Source organism: Orbicella franksi, chromosome 1 (assembly GCF_964199315.1).
Source record: "Orbicella franksi chromosome 1, jaOrbFran1.1, whole genome shotgun sequence".
Classification (NCBI taxonomy): domain Eukaryota; kingdom Metazoa; phylum Cnidaria; class Anthozoa; order Scleractinia; family Merulinidae; genus Orbicella; species Orbicella franksi.
The window spans coordinates 43,915,288-43,927,134 of record NC_138145.1 but is presented as its reverse complement, the minus strand read 5'-3'; the positions used below and the strand labels follow the sequence as shown (position 1 = coordinate 43,927,134).

General features: G+C 40.9%; 2 protein-coding genes across 2 annotated transcripts in view; both read right to left on the bottom strand.

Moving 5' to 3' along the window:
* Positions 1–11,847, bottom strand: part of LOC145463314 (fibrillin-1-like) — a 75,563-nt gene that overhangs the window by 24,627 nt on the left and 39,089 nt on the right. Inside the window, exons 38-49 of the mRNA XM_081447066.1 lie at positions 11,442–11,564; positions 10,867–10,989; positions 10,178–10,321; positions 9,604–9,672; positions 9,396–9,521; positions 8,813–8,941; positions 8,565–8,729; positions 7,928–8,092; positions 7,159–7,284; positions 6,325–6,444; positions 5,071–5,193; positions 4,061–4,183 (exon numbers count right to left, since the gene is read on the bottom strand). Of these exons, the coding sequence (XP_081303192.1) occupies positions 4,061–4,183; positions 5,071–5,193; positions 6,325–6,444; positions 7,159–7,284; positions 7,928–8,092; positions 8,565–8,729; positions 8,813–8,941; positions 9,396–9,521; positions 9,604–9,672; positions 10,178–10,321; positions 10,867–10,989; positions 11,442–11,564 (1,536 nt within the window). The remainder of the gene's footprint in view (positions 1–4,060; positions 4,184–5,070; positions 5,194–6,324; positions 6,445–7,158; positions 7,285–7,927; positions 8,093–8,564; positions 8,730–8,812; positions 8,942–9,395; positions 9,522–9,603; positions 9,673–10,177; positions 10,322–10,866; positions 10,990–11,441; positions 11,565–11,847) is intronic.
* LOC145463382 (kelch-like protein 40) lies at positions 389–4,013 on the bottom strand. Its single transcript, XM_081447135.1, has one exon. It carries the CDS (start codon positions 2,737–2,739, stop codon positions 922–924), a length of 1,818 nt encoding a protein of 605 aa, XP_081303261.1. The 5' UTR covers positions 2,740–4,013; the 3' UTR covers positions 389–921.

The following is an 11,847-nucleotide window of genomic DNA, read 5'->3' as shown; positions in this document are numbered from 1 at the left end:
GAAGTAAAATTTAAAAATTTAAGTGCGGCCCAAAACTAGCCTAATTAAATAGCATACTAGAATTGACACTAAAAATTATGAAATAAGATTGAAATACGGTAAAAAGCTAACCTAATTAAATTGCATACATGTCACTCACGAGTTAAACCTGATTTAAAATTGACACAAAATAATCTAATAGATAGGATTTAAAACTGCTTAATGAAGGTGCATGCAGAATGTTCGATGGAATATCATTCCAATCAGTTATGTAGCGATTAAAAAATGAATATTTAAAGTAATTTGTACGTTTCTTCTTTGGTCTTATCTTAAAATTATGGTTTCTACGCGTTTTTTCTATTACATTAAAATCAAAAAACATATGAGGATCTATGTCACAGTGTCCGAAAATAATCTTGTACATCTACACTAAGCAGATAAACTTCCTTCGTAACTCAAGCGAAGGCCATTTCAGGACCCCAAGTCTCTCCTGATATTCCTTATCTGATCAGCAAATGACTCGAGTAGCTCGCCTCTGTATCGACTCTACACTTTTAATGTGTTTCACTAAATACGGATTCCAAACCTGACAACCATATTCCAAAATTAAACGCACCAAAGTCTTATATGCTATCGAAACTCCTTCAGGATTGTTTGCACCAAAGGTTCGCCTTATCAAACCTAGACCTTTATTAGCTTTAGCACAGATATAGTTTATATGGTAATACCAAATGAAGACAGGGAAGATTCCAGCCAGACACCATGGTGCTTGTGGTGATCTACTGCTGATAAGGGTTTGTCAGACAACCAGACCTCATGATGATATGGATCCTTGGATTTCGATAGGTGTAGGACCTTGGACTTTTCGGACTTTTCAGCTTTCTTCTTCGACTTTTCGGCTTTCAAATGGTATTTGCTAAATGGGCATAGGGGGTCTAGTAACTAAATTGGAAGAAGCCCTGACCATTTAGACGTGGAATGGTTAAAGAGTCTAACTGAGCAAATTTTCACCTGGAGAGGAAAATTCTCGTAACCATAATCAAGGACCCTCGATAATCTAAACTGTTTGAAAGACATCTTGTCATTGTTCATTGTTGTTCTGTTATTCCATTTGTCCTCTTCCTCATCGTAGCATTCTACAGGCAACTGGACGTCAGAAAAATGAAAAGGAAACCTGCAAAGCCTTTCAACCCGACCTCCAAGGATGTAAACGGTTTCATCAATCAACACCATTTTCCCATCAAATCGAGGCATTGTCAAGCTGGCTATGAACTGCCATTCATTTGTTGCTATGTTGTAAACGTCACAGCTACGCAGCCTGCCAACGACACCGAGTCCTCCTGCAACGAAAATCTTTTCTTCATTTCTACTGACACCACAAGCATCCACCCTCGCCTCGTTCAAAGGCGCTATTTCCTTCCATTTGTTTCCTTCGGTGTCAAATGCTGAAGAGTGAGCGAGCAAATCCCTTAGATAAATCCTGTTATCGGGATGACTACCTCTTAACGGCATACCCCCGACAGCATATATCGACTTGTCAACAGCTACGGCACAAAAAAGTTTTTTTTCTACCCAGTGAAACAAAGGAGTCATTGAATTCATATCAACGTTGTATTTCCACAGGGCAGGCGAGGACTCAGGGCTCTCTGCTACAATAAAACAGATCTCGTCTTTGATAACCAAGACATCATGAATTTCCAAATATGTGCGCTGTAATTTCATAATTGCCAGGTTTGAATCCAGTTTTGACCACGGTGCTGGAAACCAGCGGTTAAAATCTGGGTCATAACATTGTGATCTGGCGAAATGTTCAGTAACAACAAATACTTTGCCTCGATGCGAGAATACGCGTGTTGGTTCGCATAAGTTCGGGGGCAAGCGGTACCACTGCTCCGTTGAAGGAAAATAAAAGTGGGTGTGGAAATTAATGCTAACACCTCTGGGTCCACATTCCATGACTACGATAACATCTCTCTCCAGAGCCCTCCTGGGAGGGTGTGGCCGCGGAACGTCGCAATCTGTTGATCGATCAAGCCATATTTCCGCAAGAAAAACACTTTCGAGAAACTCTCCATCTTCTTTCACAAGATCATTAGTCACGACATTGCTCGCCATAAAGTCACGCGATATACAGGTCAGTCGAACGTGACGAAACAAGTCACGAAATTTTACGCGTCGTTGGCGCTTGTCATGATCAATCCATCGTAATACCAGTTCAAAAACGTTTTCTTCAGCGTCAATGACAATCTCATCGCTGGAAATCCATTTTTCAACCTCATGGCTTGAGAGGTTTAGAAAATCGTCGGATCCGGCGACGAAGGAAAAGTTTGAGTGGATGAATTTCCGACAGGTAGCGATCAGGTCTTGACACAAATATTTTTCTGCCACGTAGTAAATTGAAATACAATTCGCAGTGGTGATGTGTTTCTCGAGATATTTTTCGGCGATGGCTTTCAGGTTTGGGAGGAGAAGATAATCTGCTAATTCAAACAGGTTCTCGGCATTTTCTTGAGTGGATATCTGAACGCTGTCGGTGTAAATAAACTCCAGAATATCTGCCATCTGAGACTCGAAGATCATCTCCAGCCGAATAACTCCTTCGTTATTCTCTTTCATGTCGCTGTTGAGGAACTTTTCAAAGAAGCTGCTTGCCTGCGAAAGGACGCTTCTATGAACCTGAAACTCCTTTCCATCTTTCACCACCAAAGTTACATCACTAGGATCTTTATGATCTTTTCGCTTGACATCAAGCCGATTCATGCTTGTTGAAGAGTCAGAGAGTCAAACTGACTCCCGTAGAAAACACATTTATCGCTCTATGAATCTGTCAGCTACTGAAATCATTAATTAGCACTGTTTCAGTTGAGTGATCCATGGACGCACGATCGCTTGTCTATGAATGCCGTGTCATCCTTAGCTGAGCGATATCAACTAGCTCTGAGGGCCAATAGTGATATTAACTATGTGTAAACATTCATATAAATTGTTCAACGTCATTTTGCCAAACTTTGAACAAAAGAAGTTATTTCTACAGCCAATATATTTCAGTAAGAGTATTTGGGCGAGTAGTTAGTTCAATTGTTTCAGTTAGGAATCACTCTAAATGATTTCAGTCCACAACCTTCAATTTGCAGCAATATTGACTTTCTCTTTCAAGGGCAGCGGGCCTAGCAAGTACACAACAAATCAGATTTCAGATTTACGGACCTCCAATAGAGAGGTCATAGAACTAAAACCAAAACTATCTCTCTAGCCAATCACAAAGGACATAGGCAAACGTGTGCGAACGAGTCACGATTGCTTTTGGTTTTACTTCTGATTGGACGAGAAAGTGGCGCGAGTTTTTTCAGCCAATCGTGTTGTGTAGTTGATGCAAAACCAATTACTTTTCGAAATAAAAGACGTCGAAAAGACGTCGACGTCTACTAAAAAGCACCGGTAACGTAACGTGAAATTTAGTCCTTATTAACCGAGCAGGAGGTCTGTATGGGAGAATCTTGACCAAGGTCGTGAGTACAGACCGAACGCAGTGAAGGAAAGGTCTCCTCGAGTTAGTTTCAAGTCCCTGGGACTGGGAAATATCGTCCAAGTTCTTAGAAATCAAGCCTAGGTAGGTCAAAATCAAAATTTCCGCAGCCCCGTCTCTACTTCCTTCTAGTGTCTGAGTAAGCTATATTTCGGCCAGCATGCACATAACCAAGCTTTCGATTATTTTTCGCTTGTCGATTTCACTGAAGGACAAGGTTTTCAATTCCTTAGGATTCGAAAATATCGTCCAAGCTCTTGGAAATTAAGCCTAAGTAGGTGGAAATTAAAGATTGCGCAGCTCGGTCTCTGCTTCTTTCCAGCGTCTGAGTACGTTTAACAGGGGCTATATTTCGGCCAGCATGCACATAACCAAGCTTTCGATTATTTTTCGCTTGTCGATTTCACTAAAGGACAAGATAAGCGCCCTGATTTTAGCCAATCAAATTCGTGAATTCCGTAGTTCTCAGTCCTTGTGAGACACAGCCCATTGTTAACTTCTGGCACGAGAATATTCAACACCTCAGCAATTGAGCAATGATGTCCACCGACTTACCTTCGCAATATCCGCGCCGATCACGCCTGAATCCATCATGGCAGTTACACAGAAACGACCCCACAGTATTCACGCATGTCCCGTTACCACAAATACCGCTGATCTGTGAACATTCGTCGTCATCTAGAAAAACCATATAGGCTACTTAGCCTTCAAAGAAGTTAACTAAAGTAAAAGATATTAATACCATGCCCAAATCAGGCTTCCCAACAAACTCATGACGGAACTTGCTCTAGGTACGCTGGTTCATAGTTCAATCATGTCTTGATCATATCTGGAGCAACAAACCGGACCGGATTCTAAACATCAAATAAGATCCAGTGAAAGCATTAACGCTTTCAAACGCAAATACAGCTGTTTCGAGAAAGGTTGTCGGAAGAAAGCGTCAAACCTACGCGATAAGACCAAAAGGAAGTCTGAGTATTCATTGGAATTTTGCATATCGGTAGGAGAGAGCAAAGATGCATTAGATTTTCCACTCACAAGACCGTTTTTCTTTCATCGTTACATGACGTTTAGTTGAAAATTCTTTAACGTGGCGAAAAGAACCTTAGTTCCACAAGTCTGACGAAAAAGAAAACGTAAGAATTGACGTTTGCCATGTTGCTATATCTGATTAAGTATTCAGCATCTGTAGCAGCTCTATATTTCTACCCATACTAACTTTCGGGGGTTGTCGCGTGCACTTTTACCCTTTATTCCGACAAGCTTTCTCGAAACAGCTGTATATTAAATACGTAAAGCAGGGGTACGCTAATATTGGCCATTTTTTAAACAGTTAATATTTCGACGTTTATTCTTTAATTGCATGTGTATAGTTGGGTTAATTTTAATTATCGTAATAATTCATAGTTGGGAATTTTTAAATCATTGTAATTATGTATATATATTGTTTTATTCATTGTAACTTTTTTATTGTTGTAATTTAGGTGGGGGCCACGGGTTTCTCAGTCCAGGACTGTAAAGTGTTTCCCTCGTTAAACAAAGTTACTACACCTCATTCCTCTTACCGACACAAGTCTTGTTGTCGTTTGATTTAACGAAGCCTCTGTCACAACGGCAGTTAAACCCTCCAATGAAATTTTCGCATCGTCCGTAATCGCAGTAACCTGGTTCGCGACACTCGTCCAAATCTTAAAACAAACCAAAATACAACGGCTGCTGTAAGAAGAGCTCTGTAATAAATTTTAATCGTGTAAATATCGCATATAACTTTCATCATATAACATTTTCTAATGCTACGGTTACCGTAGGGTTTTCAAACACGTTTCAATACGCAATGACATTTCTCCTTGTGTACACATCAATCATAAGTTGTTTTTCATTTACACGGAGACACCGGTTTGTCAACGGTTTGTGCATATGGTAAGCAAAAATCCCTGGTGGAAGGTTCCGTCTGGATTGGCCATTTACCATTTTACATAACAAACCTTAATTTACCAAGAGAGCCTAGGATGAGTTCGACCCGATCGTAAGTCCAAGATGGCGGCTGAAACTGGTGAAGAATTGAAAATGGTAAGCACATTTTCCATTTAGATCTTGCGGTTGGAAATTTTGGACTACCTTTCAAGACGTTCCGTTTATCAAGGAAAATTTCCGGTTGGTCGCGGCAAAATTGTTTTACCATTTACATACTGACCCAAATTTCCGGAATGTTTGTTTGGTGGTTCCACAGAGATCCAAACAGAGCGTCGGTGATTGGTTATTACTTTGCGCGCGAAAATGTGTAACCAAGCAAGAACCAATGAGACGCTGCAAGCAGCTCTGCAGAGCTAAGAATTTTTCGGATCTGATCTCAGACTTGTCTTTCTACCTGTTCACGTATTGAGCTAAATATGATTGATAAGGCGAGAGGGAACTGGGATGAGCTAAGGCCCAGCGCGAATAATGAACAATTTTCGGACGAGGTTGAGCAAAATATCATGATTTGTCAGTGGCGAGCAGATCTATTATTTGCGAGCAGTTTAATTGATCTGTGAAATGCCAGATACCGGCAAATCACGATATTATGCGATAACCGAATCGTTTTATCATTCGATCGCCAAGTTTGTTTTCATATTTAAATCACTCTCTGACCACTCAGGGAAGCGATCTGCCATTTATCACACAAGAGCGTGGTTACAATTACGCACGAGCAAACCATAATTTGAAGGCAGTCATTTGCACGTCACGCGGTGGGCTCTCGGCCAATGAAAAGGAAGAAAAACCACATCGAGTAATAATAATATAATAGCAGCGTGACATATTTGATAGTCTTCACTGACCTATGCAGGTAAGACCTGTGATGTCGAGTTTTGATCCTGGAGGACAAGTGCAGAGGAAGCTTCCAAACGTGTTCAAACAGCTGCCATTCTTACATGGAGTCATCTTACACTCATCCACGTCTGTTGTGAAAGAGAAAACAAACCCATTTACATACACGCAACTTATGTTACGACACATTAAGTCATTTTTATCAAGTAAGAATATTCCTTCAAAATCGAAGCAAAATTCTAAATACATGTAGTATTAAGTAGCATACTATATTGTGAACCAATAAAGATTATTAACGTTATCGTTATCGTGATCGTGATCGTGATCGTTATTGCTAAGGTAAGGTAAGGTAACTTTATTTCAAGTCGTAAACGTAGGGAGTGGTAGCCCAATCTCCCGAGTCAGGGGCTCATGACAAAAACGCACGACTATTTACAATAACATTACTACTTAAAACTACTATATTCGCTAAGATGAATTCAAAATTAAAATACGAAATACTCCTAAGAGCAGCTAGTCCTAATATTAAAATTTGAGTGAGAAAATACTGTTATTGTTATTACAAAAACACGCTTAAAAGGCGATACAATACAAAAAGGAACAAACCAGAAAAGAACAAGGTTGTTTACGGCAGGGCAAGATTGAGAACGCTGAGCTTGAAAAATTCTGAAAATGAAATATTCCTTCTGCGACCAAGCTCTTTTAGGAGCATTGAAGTCAGTCAGTTTAATACTGTATAAAGACAAAGAGCTGTTAGTTTTTTTTCCTGGTGATCTTATTTTAATGGGAATTAGTCACTAATGTTATCATCAGGTTACTGGCCAGTCCATAAATGTCGTATTTACCTTTACAAACGACTCCTCTCGGACCAAGTGTGTATCCAAGCGGACATTCACACCGATAGCTGGTTCGAGTATCGGTACATTTGCCGTACAAACACAGCTCTGGGAAGAGTTCACACTCATTGACTTCTGCAACAACAAGTTCAGTTTTTGACAATTGAGCTTTACATCACACCAAGCAAGGAGTCATCAACCTAGACACTGAAAGTAGTTTACGTCCGAACCGTGCTTTGTCTTACAATACAACCTTTAATAGTCTGCAGCACCCAAACAATCCCTCATTTCAAGATGTATTTATGACGTTGCAGACAGACCCAGTCCTGTTCTGGCCCTATCTATGTTACGCAAAGCTACGCTCTTGTAGCGTTTCGTGACAAAAAGAGAGCCAGAACTAGACTAAGACTTACTTCACAGCCTTCCAACAGGGAGTTAACGGTACGAAAATTGGCTGAGCGAATCGAATATCAAGTTAGCTAGACCCAATAATTCTACAGTCGGAATTTCGGCCGTTAGAAGCCTTGACCGCAAATTCACCTGACACCGCAACCAAAACAACAAAACATACCATGATTACTTGCTCTGCGGAAGGTACTGTTCTGATTTTCACCAATGCTAGCATGGTCACACAACAAAAACAAGTCACGCACATCCCTGTTGTAACGCACCATCAGACAACAATTTCTGTCACGCATTTACACCTTTGTTTAAAGTTGTTAGGAATATCTAGAATAGTCATTAAGTTAAGCGTAATATTTCCTGGTTATTACATTACCTCTAGTTTGCGGGGCTGCGGTGGTTGGCGTTGTCGTGGTGCCAACAGGAAATATTGTTCTGTTGGGGTGAACGACCTCAGGGGGGTCAGGTGAGGATGGGGTTACTAGTACACTTGTAGTTGGCGTTACAAACTTCACACCCAGGCATAAGGCTACCCACTCGACTGCAGGAAAGAAACAGCAAATCTCAGGCTAGAATGGTATCTTCCACATCCTTTATCTATGTTGTCACGCAACACTTTCGTTCGATTCCAAAGTGTTGCGTGACGATTTAAGTAACGATTGTGGCATCTTTATTGAGGTTTACTCATACCCTTGCCAATTGATAACTACGGTAGTCAAATTTGCCGGAAATTGCACAGCAGAGAAACCTTAGAAAATCAATCCTGTCAAGACTGGTCCGAGGTAAAACGAAACTAAAATCAAAATTGTCAAAAGAACTGACAGTTCAGACCAGGTAACTATCAAATCTATTTTCTCCTCTCAGTTGCAATACAAAGTCAAGTATGTGCGCAAGGAGATTACAGAAAATCAGCAAAAATGAGCAATTGACTTGATAAACAGCTAAATTCTCCTAACTTGTACTATAGGACATGTAAAGAGAACGGTAAAGAGAATTTTGATGTTGAATCTTACTTGTTTTTCCCTTGGGGCACAGTCTACACTCAGAGCCGTATGCCACACCCACTCCAGTGCAACAACAGTCAGTCCGCGTCACGTTCTTTGAAAACTGGCCCTTACAAACTGGTTTGGAAGTCGTCTCGCCTTCCACGTCCATGAAACATTGCTGTTGTCGCATGTCTGTGTGATATGAAAAAACATTACTGTAACCAAATGCAGGTATCTGATCGGCGTTTTCAGACCGGTTCAACATGGCTACCTACCTTCACAGCGCTTGTCCTTCGGGTTTGGTTTCTGTCCCTCGGGACACACACAATCGTAACTGCCATTCTTGTTGATGCATATACCGTCCAGGCCACAAATGAATGCAATGTCTTTACACTCGTCCACATCTAAGAAAAAAGTAAGATACGATCTGTACTTTTGACCTTGAGTTCTATTTTGTCAAAAAAGACGAAACCGTGACAAATTCTAGGTCCGTTTTCTTTAAAATAACTTAATTAAGGGGATAGCCTGTGCCGCTCGCAGGTTTCCTTCTGTCTATAATTGGTTAATACTCGCCGCGAAAATTTGTAACCAAGCAACAACCAATCACAGATAGTACAAGGACCTACGTAGAGCCACGTTATCAGATCTTGTCTCAAATCTCTGGCGAGTGGGGATAGTGCAGTCTTGCTCCCTACCCCTCTCCAAAAAGAAGCATCCAACACTTTTAAGGGTGGGGGTAGGGAGAGTTCAGGGACTTAACTGCAGCAGGGAAGAATTAAGAGCGTCCCTTTGCAAACAAAAAATGGCGAACATTTATGAACAAAGGCCTTCAACCTACCAATAGATAGTTAAACATACCGATGCATTTTCCAGTTGTAATGTCGTGTTTGAATCCTTGAGGACAGAAGCAGTTGAAACTTCCAAGTGTGTTTATACACCGTCCTTGACTACAAACTCCTGGAAGTTCCTGGCATTCATCGACATCTATAGCAAACAAGCAAGACAACAAGCTAAGAAATAAAACTACAACAATTTAAAGACATAAAGCAAGTTATAAAGAACCTACCTTTAATGACAAGAGTGTATGGATCAGGAACAAATCCTATTCCACCGGGACAGAGACGAAGAAACTCCTCTGAAAAACAAAGAAATTAAGACGTACATCATCACAGTGAAGGAGAATAGAAGTGAAAACTCAACAAAAAAGAAAGGCAAACAAACAGTAATCAAAAGCTTTCAAATGGGAGCGTTGTTTTTAAATTGTAAAAAAGTAGGTAATGTTTATGTTCCATAAATTTTTAGCACAAAAACTATAAAAATTTTAACAGAAGAAAAAAAAAAGAAGGAGAAACATTATAAAGAAATTCCACGTTACCAGACCTGCAACGCAAACTGACCCAAAGTGGGCAATAAACTTTATTCTTATGTACGTGGATTGTCAAAACATTTAGCCAAATGCGTCCTCGCCATGAATTTCATAAGTGTAAGACTGTAGATCTAGACTGATAAATACGATGTAGTGGCTAGCAAGGGTAAGAGGCCAATCTTTGTTCAGATTTGTATCTGAAGGAGCTAGTTATCGTTATATGTCAGCAAATTACGTGACAAATATTTTATTGAATGTTTAATTCTAATCTCACCAGTTCCTTTCTGAGGACACGGTTCGCATGGCTCTCCCCAGGCCTTTCCTGACGTACAACAGCAAACAGCGCGGTAAGCTGATGGCAGCGGGTTCACACACGTGTCGTTCACAACACTCAAATGACACTGGCCTTTGCGCATGTCTACAAAGAGGAGAGGAATCAAAAAAGACTTCTCGCGTTTCAGCGGAGTGTCACAACATTTTCACTTTATAGGTATGCAAAACCCGGGGGGTACTCTACCAAGTTCTATACAGGAGGGGCCCACTCCGAGGTACAACCCCTTACTCTTTTGTCGGTTTACCGTTTTAACAGAAAAGGAAGCCCTTTCGTATACCCTTAATTGAAAAAGGTACCCCCTTCACATATTTTCATAACTGTTCCGTATTATCAATAATTCGCCAATAAAGGAAATGTCCTTGTCATTTTCATAATGTCCAATGAATGGAACGATACAGCCATAAGGTGCGCCTGTTCGAAGTATTTCAATTAAAGGCCCTTTTAAATAACTATAGTAAATGACAGATTTCTCTATCTTTTCATATACCTCAACTTGTGAAATCCCTACCCTTTTATATACCTGAAGCCTGAAAAAGATTCCCCTTTCGGGTTGAGCCTACCCGTATTGGCCATTACAGGGAGTATCGCCCCCCGCCCCCCTTCCGGATGCAACAGTGTAAATCAGTTACCAATGCATCCTGTGCCTTCGGGATTAGGAATGAAGTCGCCGTCACATTCACAGCGGTATGTACCCATCTCGTTCACGCACCGACCGTTGATGCACATCCCAGTCACGGAACATTCATCGATATCTGGCGACAAATAAATAAGGATGAAACAATAGAGCAGTTTTCACCCTGGTCAATCACAAAGGACACAGACAATACAGTGAACCAATTAAAACTCGAAGTAATGGACCTTTTCGGCGATACGGCGGCCATTTTGAATTCTATTGTTTCAAATAGCTATTATGGGATGCTCAGGGGACAAATAAGTGCATTTGACATGCAGCTGAAGCGAAGCGCGGGAAAACCTGTGCGAGCGAGTCACAATTGGTTTCTGTTTTACTTCTGATTGGATGAAAAAGTGGCGGGAATTTTTTAAGCCAATCGTGTAGCGTAGTTGATGCAAAACCAATTACTTTTACACATTCAAATGAAAACAGCTTTAAAGCAATTTCGCACATAGAGATTAACGCAGAGAGAGTGCGTTATGTTAGTGTAATTTCAGAATTTGAACCACAGAAGGTGGCCCCTTCTCATACCTGTACAGTTTGTTCCTTGTTTATCCAGTTGAAAGCCGTCATCGCAAATGCAACGAAACATTCCCGGCATGTTTTCACAGCGGCCATGTTTACACAAGGGAAACATTTGACACTCGTCAATATCTGCAGAGAGAGGAATGAAGAAGAATTCGGTGAACTCGGCAACCTCATGCACACATGCAGATACTCTGTGGGGGGGGGGGGCACCTCTCTAAGGTGGAAATCACTCTAGGGCAGGCAATTCTCAAAAGCGGAAATCTCTGCAGGGTGAACACCTATCTTACACGAACACTTCTCTGAGAGGGACATCTCTCTAAAACAGAAACGTCTATAAAGTTCTAAAGGAGGAAACCTCCCTAGAGTAGGAAGCCTCCATGTCGGAAATCTGACGATCATGAAAACTTCT

What these genes read in the sequence shown, in the direction of transcription:
- LOC145463382 (XM_081447135.1), bottom strand. Translation starts at nt 2,739, where the DNA reads ATGAATCGGCTTGATGTCAAGCGAAAAGATCATAAAGATCCTAGTGAT.